The sequence below is a fragment of the Balearica regulorum genome, chromosome 2, assembly GCF_011004875.1.
Source record: "Balearica regulorum gibbericeps isolate bBalReg1 chromosome 2, bBalReg1.pri, whole genome shotgun sequence".
Taxonomy (NCBI): Eukaryota; Metazoa; Chordata; class Aves; order Gruiformes; family Gruidae; genus Balearica; species Balearica regulorum.
The window spans coordinates 105,729,467-105,754,980 of NC_046185.1; the positions used below are offsets into that span (position 1 = coordinate 105,729,467).

General features: G+C 41.4%; 1 protein-coding gene across 1 annotated transcript in view; it reads right to left on the minus strand.

Moving 5' to 3' along the window:
• The window catches only part of SLC12A7 (solute carrier family 12 member 7), a 74,550-nt gene extending 52,641 nt beyond the window's left edge, over window positions 1–21,909 (minus strand). Inside the window, 3 exon segments of the mRNA XM_075747036.1 lie at window positions 5,042–5,136; window positions 21,375–21,521; window positions 21,553–21,909. Coding sequence (XP_075603151.1) covers window positions 5,042–5,136; window positions 21,375–21,521; window positions 21,553–21,670 — 360 coding nt within the window. The 5' untranslated portion in view covers window positions 21,671–21,909.
• Window positions 21,910–25,514: the final 3,605 nt, after the last annotated feature.

Genomic DNA, 25,514 nt, shown 5'->3' on the forward strand with positions numbered 1-25,514 from the left:
GGTCCTCCAACTGACCAAAGACGTTAGAAAATTAGCCCATGTCCCCATCCAAACCTGGAATTTGTGGTCCTGGTTACCAAGAGTGCCGTGGGTAAAACAGCTGCTATTGTGTTTGCTATGCGCGGTTGTCGCTTTAATATTTTTGCCATGTGTAATCCCTTCTTTTATTCAATTAATCTGACATGTAGTAACTAATATGCAATTTGTTCCCACCACCTCACCTGATGGCCTAAAACGGATCCATGCCGTTCACCTGTCAGAGACAATTACAGTACCCATTGTTTAAACCCTTTCAAATTCCCAAATTGTCTGAGAGAAAGATTGTGTATTAGTACCCATATCGTACCTGCCAGTTGTTCTATGTTTGCTATAATGGAAAACTACCTCACTAACCTGATTTTTCAAGTTTGTTCCGCAAATTTAAACGTTGTTTGCTATTGAGCATTCCTCTACCATACCCCACATCGTCCTTCCTTCCCGCAACTTCCCTTTGCCTCGTCTCTATTTCTCACTCTTACTCTCTTCCCTCTACCTTCTCCTTCTCTTTCCCCTCTTCCCCACCACTAAGGAGACTGCAACGTCGAGCCACGGGGTGGTGTAGCAGACCACTACTGTATGCGGTTTGTCTCAACATTGCCGTCACAACACCATTTCCCTGCATTGACGTCCTGCCTCGGAGGGCACCGCGGTCTGCGGATGAGCGCCATCGTGCGCATGCGCGAGAGCCAGGGCGCGAAAAGGCTTCCCGAGGAGGCAGCATGTACCACACAACGGGTGCCGCCACGCACATACGCAACAGCCAGGGCGCGAAAAGGCTTCCCGAGGAGGCAACACGTACTGCACAAACTGCACGTACGCAGCTGCGATCTGCGCATGAGTGTGGGACCCTATATAAAGGAGCACATGTGCTCCGGTAGGCGGCGGGGCTTTTCTCCTTCTTCCTCTCTTCCTCGTGCATCTTCTGGGACATGCTGCGACAAAACCTGCGATGCTTGGACACCATAGAGGGAGCTAATGGAACATCACTGGACTCACTGGACTCGGAGTGGTGGTAATTAGACTGGTCCCTGACTTGGTCCCTCCCCCTCTCTACGTCTCTATCTCCCTATCTCCCTTTCCCTCTCTTTGCTCTTCCCCGCTCTCCTGGTTGTCTCTTTCTATACAGTTCTTTTCTCCCTGTTCATAAAAAATAAAGCTAAAAGGTTGTACGATACCTGACATCGTTTGTGTCTTAATCTCACTCTTGGGATCATATTGAAACCTCCCCGATATCGGATTGAGACACCTTCTACTCCATCAGGGTCACTGCCCACTGGAAACCGGAGTAGCAGTTTTCCTGGAAGAACCCCCTTTTATGATTGTTTGTCCCAGCAACTCACATACCTGTGCCTCTAGGGTTGAGGTATATTTTCCATCCCACTTCACGCCCTCTTCATGGTCACGCAGATAAAAACACAGGGTAGCCTATGCATAGCCCTGTATACTCTGTCTTGCGTAGACAAATGCTTTCTCCTAACAGTGAGATACCGGTCTGTACAGATGGGGAGCAGAACTTATCCTCTTTGAATTACTGGAACTGCTGGACAGTTTCTCAGCTAGCATATCTGGCACGTTCTCCACAGCCAAGACACAGGCCCATAGGGAGGAAGAGAGATTTTCTCCATATTGCTGGAGCTGGGCAGCCAATTTGTCCACTGTTGGTCCCTCTTTGTCTTTCCAGGCCAGTACTGACAATGACTTGGCAGATGACAGTGCGCGCCATACAAACTTCTGCCACATGGGTCAGGTGCATTGGACTTCATCTGGATCTGCGGATAACTGTGTGTTGTTCAGGTCATTATAAATCACCTTCAGCATGGCTTATTCCTTCAGGTACTGGTTACTTCTCTCCATGGTGGTCCACTTGCCTTGGTGACATATAATATCTTCCTTGAAGGAATACCTTTCCTTCACACCTGACAGCAGTCACACCAGAGGCTGAGGGCTTGTATTTTTTTTTTCCTTCTCCAATTGCCTTGCCAATGCCCCCTTCCCTAGACAGGGATCCCCACTGCTTCAGCTCCCTACCCTCTAATTCCAGGCTACTGGCTCTGTTATCCCAGCATTGGAGCAACCAGGTGCTCACCTGAATGACGGCTGAAATCCTGTCACATATCTCACAGCTCACTCAGGGACAGGGATCAGCTGATTACCTCTGGTTCTACCTCTTCCTCCTCCTGGTCTTGTGATGGCCCTGCTTCGTCATCCTTTACTAAATGAGCTGACTTTTGTGTCCATTTTTTCTCATGTATAGGGGCAACTGATACCGGCACAGGTTGGTTCTCTGTGTACTAGTACCACCTGGTAGTACTTGCTGCTGGGGTTGGAGTAGCTACACTGCCTGTCATTTGGTCACCAGATCCAGACACCTTCTCTTCCCCTTGATGGTACTGAATAGTGTTGAGCAGAGCTTGGTAGCCATGGGCCAGGCCCCAGCACATTGCAATGATTCCTGTCTCTCTTGAATTGCCAGGGTGACAGCATCCTTTTCCCAAATACTCTACTAGCTTTTCAGGATTCTGCACTTGTTCGGGGGTGAAGATCCAAAACACTGGACGTGCCCACCATCCTAGGCATTTGCTCATGCTATCCCACACACCGTGACACTCATAACTATCCAGCCTAGGGGCATGTTTCTGGGTGGTATTTTAAATTAGTTGTTTAACCCTAAACAAGACCTGAAACACATTCAGGAGACACAGCAATAGGAACAAGCTCCTCTGAACATCCCAAGGATACTCAAAATTCTCAAGAGCTGTTTTAACTGGCCTGAAGGAGAAGGGGAAAGTGAAAGATGGGAGAAAAGTGTTTGCTCTTGTCCACACCATGGATTGTCTCTCTGAGGAGGCAGAGTGTAATTATTAACAATTTCCACGAGATGGCTCCCAAAGTATGGAGATGACAGCAATGCTGAGTACAAATACCAGATTAGTCTCACAAACAGTAGTTTTATCATATCACAACCCAGTGTTACACAGTACAACAAGATATCTTGCAGAGATGATAACCAGCACCACAGTGAGTATATACAGTAAGCTAGGCATTACATAACACAACCCTGAGAACAAAAAAACGCAACATTGTGAGCAGCGATTCTTAAACTAATATAATGGATGCTTTAAACAAATTTGTTTTAACACACTCTGGTCAGATCTGTCATTATCTCAACCCTTCGTGCCCCACGTTGGGCACCAAAAAGACTGTGGTGGTTTAACCTGTCAGGCAGCTAAAACAACCTCCTAGCCATTTGCTCACTCTCCCCGACCAGTGGGACGGGGAGACAGAACTGAAAAAGAAAAAACACACCAACAAAAAACCCAACATTCATGGGTTGAGATAAAGACAGTTTAATAGGACAGAAAATGAAAATAGTAATAATGAGAAAATAATATACAAAACAGGTGATCCACAGCACAATTGCTCACTACCCGTTGCCTGATGCCCAGCTACTTCTTGAGCCATGGCCCTCCCCAGCCAACTCCCACCAACTTATATACTGAGCATGACATCATATGGTATGGAACATCCCTTTGGCCAGTTTGGGTCAGCTGTCCTGGCCGTGTCCCCTCCCAGCTTCTTGTGCACCTCCTGCAGAAGGCTCATGCCTCCTCACTGACAGGGCCTGGGAAGCTGAGAAGTCCTTGACCTAATTGTAAGTACCACTTAGCAACAACTAAACATTAGTGTGTTATGAACATTATTTTCGTACTAAATCCAAAACATGGCACTATACCAGCTACTAGCAAGAAAATTAACTGTATCCCAGGTGAAACCAGGAGAGATATGTAAAAGATAGTCATCATTATACCATCAGCTGAGAATTTAATGTCAGCCACTATTCAAAATAACTGATGCAAGTATGTATTCAAAGATGATAAGGGACAAAAAGCAGCTATGGCAAATTTATCAACACTGAGGAATACAATTAATGTTGTAGTGCTAATGTGAACAACAGGAAGTTTTGGACACTGCTTTATGGAATAGAGTTTGAAAGAGAAATTCAGTGACAAAACTCCACTACCATGGTTTCTGTTCAAAACCAGTAAGAAATTCCATATGTGACAAAGAGATCACAGTAATGTTGGTCATTGCCTCCTTAGCACAATCTTCTCTAAGACTTAGTGGAAGAATAGTAAAAATACATTGTTTGGGTCATGCAGAAAGAGAGAACTGAAAGATCATGTCCTCTGTGCAAAGAGATTTGAAAGGGAGAGGAGTGTAAGAAGACAACAAGAAAATAGCGGATAGAATGTGACAGCAAGATGGCTAAGCAAACAATGTTGAAAGGACGTTGTTTATTGTTAACGGCAAACATCAAAGCAAGACCAGTTGATGCTGCTAGAGCAGAACAACTTAGATCAATCTTTACTAAAGAAGTTGCAGAAGCAGCACTTAATGATTATAATCATTTACAGAAAAAAGTATATTACATTTAAGAGAATTAAACAAATATTAAACTTGCATTATAAGTAGTAGATGTTGATATTAGAAAGTAGAAATAGCTATGCTATGCTCTACACTGTAACTGGACAATATAACGAAGTCATGGCCTATCACAGTTTGGTTTATAGTTTTGCTGCTTTAAGAGAAGTCTGTATTTCCCCTGTTCAACATAACATATTTTAAAACTGGATACTGCTTTGCTAAAAACCACTGGATTTAACTTTCAGCAGCTTTAACAACAATTTCTAGATCCTAACCCCAAAATTTTAACTGCAAGAAGGTTTCATATCTTCGCATCAATCATACCAAAATTTACTGGGTTTGCCTATACAGATAAACTAAAATATACAAGGAAAAAAAATCTTAGGATTTTTTATTACATCATTCAAATCCACTGAAATGGAATGTTAGCAGGAACCAAACTACTGAAAAGTTATTAAAATTGATTTTTTTCCCCCATTAAACTTCAAGAGAGAAAGAAATCAGGTGTTTGCTTGTTTTTGTCTTACTACCAGAGCCTCAGCTGAAGGCGAAATACATTTTGGAGTGTTTAACTTACCTCAAAGAGAGCCATATTCTTTCCTTCATACATGTTTCCTCTGTCCATCTCTGCACTGTTAATAAATGGACTACTTTCCCTGGCAATCCCATCCCCTGGTGAAAAAGTGCAACAATTAGAAACAAAAGGGGAAAAAAAAAAAAAAAGACAAGGTATAGCATAAAAGAAATAGTCAGAAAATACTGGGGTTAGATAACACTGCAGGTGGCTGCTAAACATTGTGTCTTTGTCCTAGACACATGGACTCAATGTCCACATTTAAGGAAATTAAGTATACTTTAACAGTCTAATCTTTGTATAGTGTTCTGCCTCTTAACTATTACTTATTATTCTTTAATACATATACTGATCTCTCCCCTGCCCTATCTTTCTAGTTTATGTCAAAAGCACTTGATAATAGAACTTCACACAAACCTTCTAGGCAACAAAAAAAAAACCCCAAACCACAAAACAACCAACCCACACCCACCCACACCCAACCTACCTTTTCATTACTTAACTACTGGAGGTTTTTGGGGGGTTTTGTTTAAGGTTTTTTGGTGGGTTTTGTTTTTTTTTTTGAGGGAGCCAGAGTCAGAAATTTATGAAAAAACAATGTAAAAGGAATTATTTTGTAAAGACTGTGGGGACTAATCTTGGCCATCACTACCAGACTCTATAGAAGTCTCCTGTTTCTTTAATAGTTGTCTTTTTGTCTTTTGTGAATGTTTGGTGCAGCATTTTTACAGATAATGCTAATCATGTCAAGTATTATCTTAGCTCTATTTGAAAGAGGATCAATGCTGAAAAAGTGACCACACACAAAAAAAAAAAAAGTACTGACAAGTACTCTCTCATCTGCAGTTTGTTGACTAGTCCTACAATTATGAACGCTTTTGAACAAGTTCCTTTCAGTTTTCAACACTGCTATCAACAAAATCCTGTAAATTAAAAAAGGCCACCTTTGGGAGTATGCTTATTTAATATGTTTAGAAATACAGTGAGCCTTAAAAATATGTAACTCAAATTGAGAGGTATTACACTATCCAGTAGAAAGAACTGCTTTTAGGACCTCAACACACAGTCACAACTATGGTGAGGTTAATGAAATAAGTTACTATCCCAATCTCTAGCTCATCCGTCTTCAAAAGAAGGGATTCATTAGGAAACCAGAACTCAAAAAGATAGGATTTACACTTTTCACAAATGCTGTAAATATCACCTTTGGTGCGTGAAGTGAAATGGACCAAATAGAAAAAACTGTTTCAGTTGCTCCCACTGAGGTAACAGGGAATATAGAAATAGGTATTTCATTCCATTAGTAAGTCTCAAGCCATTTACAGCTTCATGTTGTAATCCCATTCCCTTGAATTCTATGAGGAAGCTTAAAAGATAATCAAATCATAGAATCATTTAGGTTGGAAAAGACCTTTAAGATAACTGAGTCCAACCCTTAACCTAGCACTGCCAAGTCCACCACTAAACCATGTCCCTGTCACATCTACATATCTTTTAAATACCTCCAGGGATGGTGACTCAACCACTTTCCTGGGCAGCCTGTTCCAGTGCTTGACAAGCAAATCACCTTTCCCTCAGGCTTCTCTGAAACTGCATCAACTCCAGCTCTTCTCAGATGCAGAGGCAAGTTAAACATACAAAAAAAATGGTAACTTCCAATGTACTTTTAGATATTCCTCTAAGATGCACGTCTTCTGGAATCCAATTAAAACTTCCGCAATTCAAGCACTCCAAAAATCTATATTTGCTGTCGCTTGATTTCTGAGAAATAATTTAAATTATCAGGGTTTACAGGCAAAAATCTTAAACCTGGACTAGATTAGTAGTCCATCTGAGCCAATATTTCATCTTGGACCACCACTGGTATTAAAAGATCCCTAAGAAAGGCAAAATAAAACAACATAAAAATCTTCTATGGGCTTGATTATGGTATAATGTTTCCTCTGTCTTATGACACACACAAAAAACCCCATCTGTTGATGTGACACTCCATTCCACCCAACATAAGGTCATCAAAGCCTAAGCTCTAGAAATAAGTCTGTTCCCCCCCCCCCAAATATACACTTTAAAAATTATTACTACTATTACTATTTTTAATCTGCTATGAAATGTTCACATACCATAGCACAACTCTTGTCTACTGGTCCATCAGTAAGCACAACTAAAGCCATAACTAAGGTACCTTTCCTAGAAGCTTCTTTGGCATTTTCTGTGTTGATGGGACATGCAAAAATTCCTACTCTTGATTTCTACAGACACTCAAGCGCTGTGATGCGTGTAGTTCTATTTACATGGAAATGAGCTGCAACTAATTACATTTTCTTTATTACATGAGATATAAAGCTGCAAGCAGAGAAGGGAGATGTGGCTCAAGTTTGGGAGGTAATATTCAGAGCGTTCATACAGATGACCACAATGTGCACTCCCATACACTTCAGCCCCCCAACTGCCAATGCAGTGTAACCCACACAAGTTATTGCAAATTGTCCCAGAGTTGTGCTAGCTTCAAGTTTAGAACTGCCAACACCATCAGACGATTTCTCATTAACAGTTCCATAGACCAAGCAAAACTTACATGAGAAATATGTCTGCATATCACAATTCAAAGCGTTGGTCACAGAGGCAGAAGATAACACTTTGTTCAAATCCATATTCCTCAGAAGTTTCAGAGCAGCAATCCTCACAAACATTGACAGGTAGAATACTTTAAGGTATGTTACCAGTTAAAAGATTCTGAGGTGATCCAAACCAGTCCATTTTCTACAGTGCAAGACAGAACCCAACAGTATAGCTTAAACAGGCAGAAGCCACCTTTGCCACCAAAGAGGTGGCCCTCCCATTCCCCTCCCACACTTAACTACTCACCCATTTGTGTCCCTGTATCACACTGTTCCTCTCAAACAGAACTATTTATTATAAATGCAAGACTGGTGTGTGCTTAATGCTGAGTAGGAACGGAGCTGTTTTGCTTTTCTGTTTATTCTTGCTGCTGCTTCTAACCCAGATGAGTTTGTGTTCACTACACAAATGATTGTGCTGTCGCTAGAGACACCTTCAACGTACGCAAAACCACTTTCTTAGCATTCATGCCAATATTACTAAATCACAGAACTATAGTGGTTAGGTTTTCCCCTTTCCTGCCCCCACCACCCCAAATCAAAACAGTATGAAAAACATCTGTTACAGGAGTCTGTCTTGTCTTAGGGAAAGTGGCAAAGCAGGGCTTGGTGTAGAAGGAGATGATCATTTAAGTGATCATTTTGCACTAGGATGCCTGTTCAAGAGATTAAGGACAAAATCTGATCTGATTTCCTGTCTTTCCACAAGTTGCAGAATTTCATTTCTGCATTAGGGTCTACAACTTTGAAAAAAACATATTGAGATTTGAGCAATGTATGTATCTCCTGATGCTTTCAGAAGTGGAACAGGAAAAAAGCTTAACTTTTTATAAAGATAAATTGATGTTTTGTGTTTTGGTTTTTTTTAAATACTGGAAAAGTCTCAAACAAGTTGTTCCTTATTTCTATTTAAATTTGGCTCTTCTCAGACTTCTAGCTATAACATCCTAGTACACTTTCCAACTTTAATCACTCACACTTAGTATTTTGTCTTGTGAAGGTGATACCTGTGAATGTTGAAATAAGATCAATTCAAGCAATTAGAGCCATTGCTCAATAGATGTAACCAAACAAAATGGAAACCATTGTAACTTAGAAAATAATTAGTTGTAAGATAAGAAGCTCTGGAACAATCTTATTTTAAACAGCTCGGCCTTGGAAGAACAGATGCGCAAAGATAAGAAAGTTACAAGGTGATCACAAAACCAGCCTTGAGGGATAAAGGTATACGTGATACCAGGACTGAGTCTGAAGACACCCCCCCCCCCCAACCATCCGACAACCATCCGGAGGTGCCAACAAACATGTGCAAAAGACATTAGCATATGCTAACGAGTTCCCGGAAAATTCATGAATGTGATAAGCACTACTTGGAAATATGAATATGTATATTAACATAGTATAAATACTTGCTAGTTTTGTCTTTTGGGTGTGCATGTTAGGTGCAGTTACCCCCTGTGCACCCAGCGCTGCAATAAAGAATGCCTGCTTTCTAAAACTTCAAAATAAGTCTTAGAGAGTGAATTATTTTGCTGCTTTCCGGTAACAAAGGTAACTATACTTATGAAATAATCTCAAGCTTCCTTTTGAAAAACTGAAACAGTTAAGTTCATAAAACATTTTCCTAACCTTTAATAATTTTTCTGGCAACATTCTCTCCAGTTTAAGTTATGAAAAAAAGAAAATTTCAAACTTTTAAAATCAAATACAGCCTACTAACACCAGTGTCCATCATGCTATTTACAGAAGTATAGTCATCATCTCTCTACTCCAAGGATCAGGCCAGCTCTCTTTACCACACCATTAAATCAAGTTCATGCTATTCTATTCCAGTCTGACCCCTAAATCCTTTCCAGGTTCACTGCTTCCTCACTGTTCCACACTATGTCTGTCATTATTGTTCATATTCAAGAAATGTTCCTATTTGCCTTTGTACTCAAACACACTTTGTCCAAAAAAACCCCAAGCATCTGTGTCTCCTGTCATGCTGTAAGAGTTTAACATCTGAGGGAAAAAAAGCAGATTCTTTTTATAAGGAAAAAGAACACAGGTGGTGTTCAAAGAAGTGAGAATGATCTAAAAATTTTGAACCACATGGCCTCAATAAGATAGCTTGGTTATGATAAGGTACAGATGTTGTCTAAACAATTACATGTGTAAAACTAAAAAGTTTTGTTTCCTACTAGAAGTTTCTATCTTTATATGCTACTGTCTAAAGCAGAACACAGTTGAAGAATAATACTTCACAGAAAAAACTTTTCATGCCCTTCCAAAAGGCAACTCTTAATCACAGTCCATGTACCTTGAAGTAAGTTCCAGTTAGTGAGATACAGGTGAAAAATAACAGTTTTTAATAAAAACTAAGGTAACATTCTCATTAAGTTAGTATTCAGTCACATTAAGAACAAATCACTACAAACTGAGAATATGAAGATAAGATCCTGTTTGCACAAGGGTAAACAAGCATTTACTATTAGCATAAGTAAAACTTTAAGGTAAAAATACGTAAGTTTAAAAGTCACTAGAACTGATGTATAGAAGCGTCACATCCAAGAAAGCTGCCTGTGCCAAAAATTGTAATTCTATCTTCTCTATCATGCATATCTACTTCCTATATGTCCAAATTTTTGATTGGCAGGCAACTAAAGAGAACTTAGACAACGTTAAAAATTTAATTTCTTACAACTCCTCATCCAAAAATACATAGAAGTATTCTTTAGAGCTCAACATAAACTCAAGTTTTCAAAAGCTACTACGTTGCTTTAATTCAAATAATGAAAAGGCATCAATAACCTTGTTTGAACACATCCTGCCTCTGAATTTTTGCATCAGATGGGTTTAAGAATTCAGTATAATCTACTTAAAAGTTGCCGATTATTGGTTTTAATAAAGAAATGTCATATTTACTATATCACCAATTTCTTGCATTATTTTTATCAATGACTAGCACAATTTATGTAAGTTATCTTGAAAAGCAGAACAAGGTGTATTTAAGCTCATTGTAAATCCCTTTACATAATGAAAGATTCTAATACTACATCCATCACTTACCTTATCAACATCACTAAATTTTAGTTTTCCTTTACTTAGGCTACTATTATAATCAAGCACAGCCTACTTCTAATGAAACCACACTGCAAAAGCTCTTTATAAATTCTCTAAAATATAGCTGGAAGAACAGAACCTGCTATTCCAGTAAAAGAGTCATTAGAACCATGTTATTGTCTTTTAAAGAGACTCACTTGGATTTGGCCCACTTTCTTCATAATCTCGTCCACTCATGATTAAGGAAAAATTAAGTCATTCCCCTCTGCTGATTCTTCACGTATCAAGAATTAAAACAGGAAACTGACAGTTGCTTCCTCCCAGCTTTGTGTAAGACCTCAAATCCTGTCTCTTACTAGTATTAGATTAATCCTGAAACAAGTCATTAAGGCTTCATGCAGTGTGAAGCATGCATGTGACACAGCCAAACTACATGACAGTCACAGAACTCTCTAAAGAGAATTAAGCTGGAGGATTTCCACCAGCAATAAACACCATGCTTAGTGAAATAGGCAGGATCAAGTTACTAAAACTTTCCACATCTTTGCCTAATAATAACTATATTTAAAGTTTTATTTCCATCAAATAAATTAACCTTAAAATACCTCCACTAGGCAGATCAGTATACATTAGCAACAAGTAGCACTAACCTATTCTAAAGATCTACCTACTATTAAAAAAGCCAATTTTATGCATTAAGTACATATTAGCATATCTTAAGCAAGCTAACCATAACTGTAGTCTCTAAACATTGATTTTATGTCAAAAGAGCTTGCGCTAATTGTACTTAAGAAGTAGCAGATAAACACTTTAAAAATATAATTCTAGTAACTTTGCAAACACTTCTAAAAAAAACCAAGTATTTTGAAATTATAAAGGGGTCTTTTAAGACTGGCTGCATAATCTGTTAATTCTCTTTCATATGAGATATATGTCACTTTTTTCTAGTTTATGCATTAATCTATTTCACACATTCTATACCAGCCTTAAACAACTTCACACAAACTGTTTCAATTCTATTAAATGGATGTTATTGCTTAGAACAGATTAGTTCCTGTGGTCATATCTTTGAATCACATCTGAAATCTACTTTTCTCTGTGATCGTAACACCTGTGTGACAAGCATGGTCAACTGCAGAAAGGCTGAAAGGGTTGAAGGCTCCTTCCAAGTCCATTTCCCAAAGTTCCTCCTACCTAGAACCAGCTCTGGTGCTTACTAGACCCCTAAAAGGGCTGCTTTAACTCACTGATGTTCAAAAAGCCTGCCTTCTATACCTCCCCATTTTGATTTTTTTTTTTCTCCAGGGACTGCTTCTTGTTCCTTACTAGCAAAAAAAGCAGCTTGTGCAAGTCCTCAGCAGATGTTCCACAAAGCAAGAAAGGTCGGTAGAGGGACAGAAATAGGATGGGTCACTAATCAATGGCTGCAAGCTATTAGGTTGTTTATGTCCTGGTAAGTTTCTACCAGGACAGTTCTACAGGTAACAAAGTGAAGTTCTGACATTTTCAAGGATGTTCCTTGCTGAAGCTAGAAGACAAGCACTCAAGCTTCCCATTCTTCAGAATTGGAATTAATCTGCTAAAAGTTTTTATTTTCTTCAAAAAGTAAGCTTGTAGGAAGATGCTTTTAATTTTAAGAAGTTTCAAACTTTGTGCTCCTTGTCATAGGGCAAGAAACAGAACAAGTTTTTCATTACTTCTTCCAAAAATATTTTTTTTTCCAGAAGATAAATGAGTTTAAAAAAAAATAAATTACTTTTGCAAAGCAGTTACCACTTGATATCTCCCCTCCCAAAGGCTGCCAGAATGATCTCGTAAACAGGTTGAATAGTGTTTATTTTTGATTGCTATGAGTTAGCTAAAGGATACAGCTAATTAAGCAACCTAATCAAGAATGCTAGCTGTTGAATTCAGGAAGCAGAGAAATACTGCCCAACTGACACAGACAGTATTAAGCCCTGCTTTCTATAGCTGTGATGCAAGAGCAAAGCTACTCTGGCACCATCTTTCAGTTTCTATACTGCTAACTGCTCATGAATCCATTTCTGAAGATTACCATCAGACCTTTAAAAGTAAGTAGGTGTGAGGCTCTGATAACAAGTGAATGTCGCAAACACCCATCATGACATGGACAGGGAGGGGCTGATGATGACCAGGGAGTATTGAACAAGGACGGAGCCTGCGGAGGCAGGATAACGTCTTGTGAGACCACTTCTCTATTCCTAAAACACGTAAACAAAGACCATCTGTGCCCTGTGCACCATGTGCCTGTGATAGATCACCACTCACTTGGTCAGCCCTGAAGGGGGGGGGGCAGTGAGTCCCCCGGACCCCCACAACCCACCGACTCATTTCTAGAACATTTCTGAACATTCCTGAGCACATACTGCGCCTGCTCAGTGACAACAGACCCCTGCCTATGGGGTGGGCACATCGGGTTATAAAAAGTGGAAACATAAGTTCTCGGCGCACGCCCACCACCCGAAGACTACAGCTACGAGCAGAGAACATCGCTGGATCCAATGGTGGTGATATCTTTTCTCTCTCTCTTTTTTCTTTCTCTCTTTCTTTTCCTCTCTATCACTCTCTTTGTAACTTAATTTTCGGCACATTAGGGTAATATTGTCACACGTTTTGCTAAATGCTTACCTTTCACAGTTCTACTGAATTTTAAGCATTGTTATGACCTTTGCCAAGCCTCTATCTTTTGTAGTTCCACTGAATTTTAAGTAAATTTATAGTTGGTTTGAACCTCTGAAGTAATTGTCGTTACTTCTCATTACTGCGCAGAGAATTAAAAAGTTAACCTCACCCTCACCCCCTAAGTGGGACAGGACAGTAGGTAACACTTTTGATGCCCTACAACTCAAGGATGGCAATTTTGAGGGCTGAGAAGCTGCCAAAGAAACAGTTAAACCTCTTGTAAAGCAGGGTTAAGGCAGCATAGCAAGAACCTGGTGCTGCACAACCAAGTGCATCAAAACTTTGTCCAATTTTGCACCTACTTGAAAATTTGTATATGAAAACAGAGAGACTGCAGTTTTCATTGACTTCATGTGGTGGGCTGACCTTCGCTAGTTGCCAGGTGCCTACCAAGCTGCTCACCAAGCTGCTCTATCACTCCTCTTCAACAGGGCAGGCGGAAAAAATAAGATTAAAAAGCTTGTGGGTCGAGAAAAGGACAGGGATATCACTCAACAATTACCATCATGGGTAAAACAGACTTGACTTGGGAAATTAATTTAATTTATTGTCTATTAATAAGAGAGTAGGATAATGAGAAATAAGAACAAATCTAGAAACACCTTCCCCCCCGCACCCCTCCCTCTTCCCAGGCTCAACTTCACTCCCAACTGCTCTACCTCCTCCCCTTGAGCAGCACAGGGGGTCAGGGAACAGGGGTTGCGGTCAGTTCATAGTGTTCTGTCTCCACCGCTCCTTCCTCCACATGCTCTTCCCCTGCTCCAGCATAGGGTCCCGCCCACAGGAGACAGTCCTTCATGACCTTCTCCAATATAGGCCTGCTCCAGTATGGCCTCTCCATGGGTCAGTTTCCTTCAGGGCACATCCACCTGCATCCTCCATGAGCTGCAGGGTGGATATCTACTCCATGGGCTGCAACAACTTGCATCCCATGGTCTTCACCACAAGCTGCAGTGGAATCTCTGCTCCAGCACCTGGAGTACCTCCTTCTTCATTGACCTTAGTGCCTACATATAGTTGTTTCTCTCACATATTCTCACTCTCCTCTCTTAGCTGTGGTTGTGCAGCTTTTTTTTCCTTTTTTTTTTTTTACCCTTTCTTACCAACATCACTAATGGGCTTGGCTTTGGCCAGTGCTGGGTCTGTCTTGGAGCTGGCTGGAACTGGCTCTGACATGGGGGCAGCTTCTGCCATCTTCTCACAGAAGCCACCCCTGCAGCACCCTTGCTACCAAAACCTTGCCACATAAACCCAATGCACTTCATCATGTATTTTTCTTTCACCAAGGAAGGAAAAAATGTTCACAATCACTGCCAAGAGCAATGACACCTTCTCCACTGAATTTGCCTTTGCTGTCACCACTGTGTCAAAGGTACAAAGAGCCAAGGAAAACATATTCCAAACCTGAAGTACTTTTATTAACTTGGGGTAGGGGAAGGTAAATAGAAGCCTGACAGGATAAGCTACATTATTAGCAGAATTACAAAGCCATAGCATACAAATAATTGCAGTTATACAAATTATAGTGTGTATCAGAAATGCTCCTTGTTCAACTGGTACATTGAATCAAGTAGGAAAAAAAAATACTGTCTGATTAGGCAAAAAATACCACATAAGCCACAAAAGGATTGTGTAGGAAAAACAATAAAATTCATAGGAGAATCCATTTAAATTGGTAGGAAAATTCATTTAAACCAAGCACCACATTTTGTTAAGAGGGGGAACCCTCAAGCTTTACTACTTCTACTCAGATTCAGAATATAAGTCCCCTGTGATAAAAATCTATAGTTCATTAGTCTAGAGAGCAAATAAAAATAGCACTAACTGTTTCATTCCCCATGCTTGAGTATTTATTTTTATGTAAAGCTACAACATAGTTCAAAGATGTAGGAAAAATTAATCAGGTCAGATCTGCCAGAAGAGGTGATTTTCTGTGTTGGGGTGGAACAACACTGTTGTTCTGCAACAAGCTAATTCAAGGAAATAAAGCCTCTTAAAACAACTTTTTAAAAACAACTGATTTTCTGTCATAGCTAGTTTCCTGACAAATTTGGCTTCCTAAAACAGTTCACAAGCAGTAGCACTGAAGAAAACAGAAATACTTTTTTCCCCAGCAGCAGCTAATAAGATCTGCTATGAGTAACAAACTACATCCCTTACCAAAGGCAGCCTTTACAATGCTTACATGTGAGCTTTTAACACAGTAACAGTCATCTTAAAGTTTTAAGATAACAAAACATTACAAGTAAAGCTCTGTTATGAAAAACAGTAAAAAAATCAGTTACAACAAATAACCTTTACTCACCATATTCTGATGGCTGCAAAAGTATTATCACCAAAAGAAAAATCAGATCAGCAATAAGAGATCAAAAAATCTCAGTAGTAATATTTTCATTACAGGATCAGAGAAGTTAAAGTTATGAAGGTTGATACCACTATATTTGATGTTACTTTCTCCTAGAATATTCTACTTTAAAGTTGCTTCATGATTAGAATTATTTATATTTAGCTCTTAGGCAGTAAGTACTGTAAGAGAATATTAGCATTTCAGTCACATGAAATTAACACAAGGAGTAAAAATAATAATTTGCTGTCGATTTCAAGCCTTAAGATCCCGTCCTTCACAAAAAAGGTCAAAACTGCAATGGTCTAAAAAAAAATGTTTAAACAGTTACAAAATGCTATGTGACCACTTATTCCACAGTGAAGTTTAGTTTATTATCCTTAACTCTGCCTCATTTCCCTTGGGGCTAACAAACACTTACACTCACAATGATACACATAGCTGTATTAAACAATGAAAGGATCAATTAGAGCACCTTGGCAGAGATGGGCATACATCAGGAGTTCACTTGGACAGCCAATGCCTCTCAGAGCAAAGAAAATCCCTGTGTGTAACTCCCATGCCTGCGATCAAATGTCAGATATGCGTTTTATCAGCAACAGGAATAATATTTTCCATTCCAACGTTGTATTATGCAGTATGACATTGTTAGTCCTCCCCTGCCCCCGCAAGGTGGCTTCTCTAAAGGGAGATTCTGTCTCACATCCCTAAAAAAGTTCTTTGAATCAACAAGCACGTGGATAATGGAAACTTAATCTATAAAGTCTGCCACGATCTCCAAAAGACTTTTGATGAAGTCCTTCTCTGAACATGCTTAAGGAAATAAAGCAGCCATAGAATAAAAGAGAAGATATTCGATAAGCCATAGGTAAATAACCAATTAAGAAAATAGACCATATGGTCTGCTCTCAGAGATGGAAGTGGTCACTGAAGTTCTGCTAGGCCACATGCTGTTCCATACATTAATAAAAAAGAACAACAAAAAATAAAAAACACAAGGCAACCAGAGATGTGACAGTTTCAAACTATTTCAAGTTATCTAAGATAGTCAAGGCACAGGCCAACTGTGGAGAGCTGCAGTTCTCCAAGACTAAATGAATGTTAAACCAACAGGCAAAATTTTAATGTAGAATTTTAAGAGTAGTTATATAGATACATGAAGGAAAACAATCCTAAAATAGTTAGGCTCCAACTGATTGTTACCTCTCATGAATGAGATACTTTGGTTATGATTGTTTCTTAAAAACGCCAGTTCAATCATCGCTTTTCAAACCACAACCTGAACATCAGGAATGAAAAGAAAAAAAAAGTCCATCCATGTTAGACAAAGGTATTAAAAAAATTACCAGTGTTTGTTCACAATTTAATTATCCTGCACAATTTTGGAACTTGTCCCATTTCAGAATGAACAGAAGTGGGAAAAATTCAAAGACAGAAAGTCGAACAATCAGTATGGAATAGCTTCTATGTAAAGAATGACTAAATAAGAGTCTTCAGTTTGGAAAAAAGGTGATAGGATTAAGATGGGACAAGGCTTACACAAATCTTAGTTATCTGGAAAGGGACCTGACAAGTATTAGCATGATTTGATGCCTTTAATCTGATGACTGGATCAGAAAAACAAAGAAGCAATTTGCCATCAAGCAGCATATCTTACTGCCACAGCTTCTGAGATGCCAAAAACACATGTTAATTCCGGACCACATAAAAGAACAGAACAGAAATTCACCAAGTATATTTAGAATACAAACAAATTTAGAACTTAATCTAAATTCACTAAAAAAAATGAGAAAGTAATCTGGTTTTACAGAAGGCTCTTCTTTTTCTAACCCACAAGTTGTCAGAGCCTGGAAGAGCATGTGGAAAACAGTACCATATCTGCCAAGCCATGCTCCCATGCATATCTCTAGACCTGAGCATTTAGCCAGTACTGGAAACACTGTGCACGCTACTGGCTAAGCACATGAAGAGAGCAGAGAGGGATAACTAACCTGTAGAGATTTTTTTTAAAAAAGTGAACACAGCCAGTTGCATTTTTTCAGGGTACAGAAAACTGGACAAACTGCAATGGGATGAAGGGGAACATGCAATACTGTATTTTTCTATACAGTAAGTTCTGAATTACAGACCGGTTCTGTGTTTGAGGAGAAGCTGACTGAAAATATACTCGTACATCTCAGTGAGATTAGCCTTTCTTCCCTCCATTGTGCATATATATATATGCCTCAACTATTTTGTGGTTTTCCAGGAATTAGCATATTACAGAAATTCACAGCATTAGTGCTTCGTTAGTTATGTGATGACTTCTTGGTAAGTGACCAGGCTGGTCATTGATATTCCTTGTATTTGAGGCTCTCCAATTTAAAAAGATTTTGAAGGAGATAGTTCTCATACTGGTTTCTAAATAAGACACTGCTGTGGCTAGGTAAATAATACTATGGGATGCTAAAAGTACTTGTGCTTTCAAACACCTGACATGCAGAGCTGCCAATGAAATAGAGAATTGATCAACTTAAAGTTTTGACAGGTCTAATAGTCACTACTGATATGTGTGAAGAAAACAAAAAAAACCCGAACACAAAGCAAAGCCAGAATTTCTCATAAAACTTCATCCACTACTGCCTTCAACAGACTCCCATTTCCTCCTCCTTCAACCAGTTACTATTTCCTGACTACCCTTCCCTTGTAGTGTATTATAAGCACATTAAAAAGCCCAGTCAGATACACTTCTGTACAGGCACATACACTTTCTGCTACTTTGCACATATTTGAGTCAGCTTATGCCATTATCATATAGATGAGTATCAAGTAAGAATGCGTGAAAAGGGGTAAATACACAGAATAATTGTTAAGTGCCTAGCTAATAAGATACCAGAACTATTTTACTAGTGGTCTAGTGGCTGAACAGCATACAGCCTGCTTCCCTCCAAAAAACAGTGTTGCAGGTTTTGTTTTGTTGGTTTTGGGGTTTTGTTTGGTTGGGGGATGTGGGGTGTTTTTTGTTTGTTCATTGGGGGTTTTTTGTTTGCTTTAAGAAGTTACTAGTGCAGTCCAATTCCAGAACAACTACTTGTTTTTTAAGCCAGACAATTCAATCAAAACTGATAAAATTTTAGATTCCTGAGCAATTGGACCAAAATTATATATTGAGCTATATAAGCTAAGGGTGAGCCAAAGGGGAAGCTCCCATTCTCCCTCTTTTTTACTTCCACCCCGCCCCAGCTTTACCCTCCTCCCACAACTCTGGCCATTCTTAGACTTTTTGCAGCACTCACCTCAACTCCTACAGGGGAGGTATGTTTTTTCCCTCTGCAGGAATTTCATTTTCTGCCAGTTCAGCATGTTGAACCAGCCCAGTGAAGTGTCTGATGAGCACCAAGGTCAAATGCAAGAAGGAAGCGAACCCAGGGATGTGGAGGAGGGAAGGGAAGGAAATGTTTCACTCCCTAGCCTTTTTTCAAGGCTGGAACAGGGAGAAAGGCAAGCACTCCTCCAAGCAGCAGGCTTTTAGATGGGCTTAACTACAACAGCGTTCAGCTGTACTAATATTTTATAATTCTTTAAAGTTTTCAGAAGAATGAGTCAAGGAGAATTATTTGATTACATAGCATTAACTTAATTTTATGTATTACAGGTTTACATATCACAAACACACGTATAATAACCAAGGCAACATTAAGTATATTGTTCACTTCCCAAACGAGTATCCTTCCTCTGTATCTAATGTTCAATTTCTTGATGAAGTCATAGCTCTCTAAATAGATTTGTTTACAAGTCAATGCCTTCTCTTTTCAGTGTTTACCTCTTTATTCCCTATTTTACAGGCACATTAACAGGAAAAGTCATACATAGATTCATCTGCTGAAGTGATATAGATCCAGAACAGTAGATAATTTAAACATACACAAATTCTACTTAATAGCATGAATAATTTTTCTTTTTTAATCACAACCCTGATTGTTAGGAATAAGCCACTACAGAGTGCCAGTTCCACTCATTCCCTCACCCTCCCAAGATTTCCAAATGTTCAAGCCTTCCAGATGCCTCATGTATACGCATGGTCTAACAACTCCTGTTCAATCCTACACCTGTATGTACGTTCAGTATTTTGAGATGCCATCTGACCAAACACTACACTCCATGCCTTTCTGATTAGCTCCTTTACCATAAGGAAAACTGCTCAAACAGATCAATGCTGTACTGCTGTCATCCAACCGGTACAGGAAACAAACTGTTGCCACAGTTTACACTATTTTGGTTTTCTTATTCCATTTAGTTTGGGGAAAAAAAAAAAGTTATTAGAACACTTGCTTGTCACTTGAATACATGAAAGGAAATTCAACTACATGTAGTATATACCTTTTATGGGTAGGTAGGGGTTTGAGAGGAGAAAGCTGTGGGAGAAAACAACCCAACTTTGTCAGCTTAGTGTTTTACTGGATCATCTTCCTAAAGAATGTTTATGCAAAAAAGAAATTAAAATAATGTAAAATATATTTAAGTTTGTCAAATATGTTTTCATCTCTACATTCACATCACATGGTATTAGCCTTATTTATCTGTGATCTCTATCACAAGGAGAAGCCACCATTATGAGGAATTGCCTTTTACAAAAACCCATCTGTTCACCTGTGATCATTTCATATCTAAAAACCACACCCATTCAGAATGAGTATTGATTGTAACACAGTGTCCAAAATAATGTGCAAGATCCAACTAACTCTCAGTGCTAGCAATTATTCAAGCACCATACTTGGTATTGTCGCTGCAACACACTTCAGAAAGAGGAAGTGTTAAGGGCTTCTGAGCCAAAGGAAGGAGTTACTGCTTCCCTAGCAATGCCTCATCACTGGAGTGAGAAAAGCACTTATTTCCCCACCACCGCTTGTAGACAAATACTCATCTCGCTGTAGAAGAGGCTGACCTGACCCAGACCCTCATTCTCGATGCCTGAGCTCCAGCTCAGGCTTGATTCTGCTCACCCAGGCAGCTTCAGGGGCGAGGCCTAGGATGAGGGAAAGCTCCTAACACCACGCCATCTGGTAGCAAACACCTACTTAAGACACGATCGCTGGTGCAAAAGCACGTGGTCGGACAAACACCTGAAGCAAGCCAGGTAAGACTGTGCTCTTACTGCTCTCCACAGTCTGAATCTTCCCCTCTTCCTCTCTCTGGCAAGCTCTAGCAGGAATTGGCTTCTAAACTGAGCTTTTATGCCTGTCTGTTGAACTGCCAGCGGCCCTAGTTACTCCCGCTCCTCCTTGCAAACGGAAAGCGGAGTGACCGCACCACGCCGCCGCGGGCTGGCTCCGCGCCTTCTCCCGGGCTGCTTAACTCCCCCGACCGGAGCCGCCCAGGAGCACTTCCTCCTTTCAGCCAGCGGCGACGGCTTACGGAAACAAAGAGAAACAAGCTCTCAGCCACCCCAGGCGCCAGACTTTCGCCCTCTCCCGAGATGCACTTCTCCACCTGGGCAGGTAGCCCCGGCACTGCCTGCTGCGGCCTCTCCATAGGTTACAGGGGGCCTCCGGTGGCGAGCCAAATAGCCCCACTCCCCCGCACACAAAACGCCGACGCTGGCCTCAGGCACTGCCTCAGGCACCTGCCCGCTCCCCCCCTCTCTCACCGGAGCCCCGCTCCCTCTCGCCGTCTTCTTCAGCTCCGGCACCGCCCGCTGCGGCCTCTCCACAGGTTACAGGGGGCCTCCGGTGGCGAGCCAGACAGCCCCACTCCCCCGCACACAAAACGCCGACGCTAGCCTCAGGCGCTGCCCCCAGCACCTCCCCGCTCCCCCCCTCTCTCACCGGAGCCCCGCTCCCTCACGCCGCCTTCTTCCTCTTCCTGCCGCTGCCCATCCCGCTCCGCCGGCCCCTGATCCTCTCCCTGCGGCTCCACCGGCACCACGGTGAAGCTAGTCGGCATGGCGCAGACAACCCCGAGACCCACTGGCGCCTCCTCCCTGGGCAGCGGGCAGGGTAAACCCAGCGCTGCCGCCTCCCTCACGTGAAAGCCATTTCCTCACGCAGCAGGGGGTGGTGGCCGACACCGAGCCACTTCCCGCCCCCTTACAGCCTGACTGGCGGTGCTGCGGCTGCAGCTTCGAAGTAAGAGTCAGGGGCCCGGGGGCGAGGAGGAGGAAGAATAAAAAGAAGAAGCGGAGGAGGAGGAGGAAGGGGCTGGTATGACTAGCTCTGATTTACATACACGCAACTTCCCAGCTCGGAGCGGAGGCAGGTCAATGGGAAGTTTTGCTCTCCCGTGGAGGGGAGAGGAGCGCCGGGGCGTTGGCGAGAAGTGTCTGTGGTGAGTCGAGTTAGTGCCATTGGGAAACCAGCCCGAGAAGGGTGTGTGCGTGTGTCTGAATGTGAGTGTCACCTTGGTTGTTTTATTGGGTTGCAGCTATGGCTGTTGGGCACAAAAAATGCTTCCTCTCTTTCTGTAACCTTGCCTTGCAGATATCCTTGTAGCACTAAGACCACCAGGCTGCTGCTTCTCAGATCCCGGCAGACAGAAACTGTCTTCCAATGAAAACCAGAGCTAGACTGTCCTAATCCTCCAGGTCTCTAAAGGGATGGCAACATGCAGAAGCCCCAAGCAGAAGTTTTGCAGGTCACCTTTTGGACAAGTGGAGGAGAAAGTCCACTGTGTGCCTTGGGACTACCAGAAGATGAAATCTGCTCTCCTACACAGCAGCCATGGGTTGCAGGGGACAGACGAAGGCCCCGTGATTAAGGCTGGAGTCAACATGTAAACTCTGACCTGAAGTGAAGCAGATTCAATGCATCAGTGGATGGGCTGTGTATCAAATTAAATAGTAATGATGTAGCACTAGTGATGAGCTGTAGCTCTTGGTTATCTTAAGCTTCTTCTTTAGGAAGCAGAGGAGGTTGTAGCATCTCCACTCTGAAAGCAGAGAAAATAAACTTGGAAGCCGAGGGCCTTTTTCTTGTCTCCTGCTATTCTACCTTCCCAGCAAAGCACTAGAATAGAACAGAAAGACTCTATTCACGTCAGTCTGTATCTATGCCTTTTGGAACAGGACTCTGGCGGGTCCCATACATCAGTGGTATGGAAGATGTCTACCTGACACTACAGTCTGTCCCACAGAGTAGAGGCCTTCAAATAAGGGGATGGGGAAAGTGATTCTGGCCATCAGAGGTGGCAGTGAAGTGGGAGACGTGGAGGTGGTAGGGCAGCAAAAAAAGGAGAGGGGGAGAGGTAACATTTTGGTATCTGGTATGGGCTTCTAGTTCCACCCCCATTCAAAACACATTGTAACTACAGTAACAAGAACATTGGCTGCATGAAAAAGGAGTTTCTGTGTTGGGGATGTGTCTCTTCATCCTCCCCCTGCCCTTTTCCAAGCTCAAGAAAGCAACTGGAATGGTGTCTTTGATAGTAATACCAGATTTCCAATACATTAATGATGTTACCTGAAGAGGCAAGGATATCTTGGGGCACTTTTAATGTTAAAGCTCATTTTGTCATGGTACAGCCTATGATCAAAATTAATGGTACTAAGTAACTAAATACAATGATAAATTAGAATAGTAAAATAATTTTAAAATGTATACAAAAAAAACCAATTTCCTCTTCAAAACAAGGACTGAACAGCATGCAATGTATAAGTGTGGTGGGTTGACCCTGGCTGGGGGCCAGGTGCCACCAGAGCCACTCTATCACTCCCCTTGTTCACTAGACAGGAGAAAAGGTGTAACAAAAAAGCTTATGGGTTGAGATAAGGACAGGAGAGATCATTCACTAATTATCATCATGTGCAAAACAGACTGAACTTAGAGAGGAAATTCATCTAATTTATTACTAAGCAAAACAGTAGAGGAAAGAGAAATAAAATCAAATCTTAAAACACCTCCCCCCACCCCTCCCATCTTCCCGGGCTCAACTTCACTCCCAGCTTCAGCCTCGGCCCCACTCCCCCCAGCAGCACAGGGGGACAGGGGATGGGGGTTAAGGTTAGTTCATCACGTGGTGTTTCTGCCACTTCTTCCTCCTCAGGGGGAGGACTCCTGTTAATCGTTCCCCTGCTCCAGCATGGAGTCCCTCTCACGGGAGACAGTCCTTCACAAACTGCTCCAGCGTGGGTCTCTCCCATGGGCTGCAGACCTTCAGGAGCAGACTGCTCCAGCGTGGGTCCCCCACGGGGTCACAAGTCCTGTCAGCACACCTGCTCTGGCATGGGCTCCTCTCTCCACGGATCCACAGGTCCTGCCAGGAGCTTGCTCCAGCATGGGCTTCCCACGGACCACAGCCTCCTTCAGGTGTCTCCACCTGCTCCGGCATGGGGTCCTCCACAGGCTGCAGGTGGAATCGCTACACCCCCTCATCCTCCCTCCATGGGCTGCAGGGGGATCTTTGCTCTGGCTCCTGGAGTACCTCCTCCCCCTCCTTCTTCACTGACCTTGGTGTCTGCAGAGTTTCTTACATCTTCTCCCTCCTCTCTCCAGCTGCAAAAGCTCTCCCTGTTTTTTTCCCTTCTTACATATGTTATCACAGAGGTGCTGATTGGCTTGGTCTTGGCCAGCGGCGGGTCCGTCTTGGAGCTGGCTGGCACTGGCTCTATCAGACACAGGGGAAGCTTCTAGCAGCTTCTCACAGAAGCCACCCCTGTAGCCCCCCCGCTACCAAAACCTTGCCGTGCAAACCCAACACAATAAGGCATGAGATCATATATAAGTATTGAGAAGAAAAATTTAAATAGCTGATAATCTTTTAAAGTACCATCCATCTGGTGCCTTGAGAAGTCTGTTGAAAGAAACTCATGTACAATAAAGACGAAAACTGTATCATACAGTATCACACTGCATGCACAAAAGGTTGAGTGGGCAGAAATTAGGATTGCAGCCTTCAATTTTACTTCAATGTGATACAAATTTTTTGTCTAAAATAGCTAAGAGCCAAAGAAAGAGAAACCTTGGACCAAACAACTTCTGAATGAACAGAGGCAGCACTTCCTCTTCCAACTCTCTTGTTTCCCATCGTAGCCATGGAGAGCCATCTGATGAAACATAGGTGCAGTTCTGTGGAGCAAGGATGGTAAGTTTATACAGGGTTGCAGATATCCCCCATTACAGGGACACCCTGTAATCTGAGAGCTGTGATTTGTGAGCTTCTTAAAAGTCTTAAAAGACAATGAAGACCTGGGACTAGGAAGAGTAACTCAATTGATTTATTGTCCTTTTCCTTCAAATAGCATGAGATAAGTAGTGTTGTGATACATGCCAGGTTTAACAGACTACTCTGATGGTACCATTTTAGGAATAAGAAATAAAAAAGAGCATAAGTAGAATAAAAAAGACTTTCAGTTTGTGATGTTCACTGAAAACACAGAGCTTTGGACCATTACCATCCTTCTGTTTGGCAAGATAGGAATGCAGCAGGTACACCACCAATTCAACCATATAGTTCCAGGTGGACCTTTAGAAGGCATTCCTCTTGTTAACAAAAATGAATTTGGAGGGTAATATTCTACTGAATGCTCAACTGCCCTCTCCCAAAAAAACCCCAGACAGAACACATGAAGAGATATGAAAGTATAATGAAGCTAGTTTACATACTGAAAATAGAAGAAGGATTAGATTAATGCTAACGATGAATATGTTATTTAAACCAAGACATCTGCCTAAGGAAATTAATGATGTCACTAAGACAACAATATCTTAAAAACTTGTATTGTCTTTGATGTTGTTGACGTATTAGAAATATAAAAAAATACAGTTATTGTCACAGGAAAAAAAGTTAAATCATA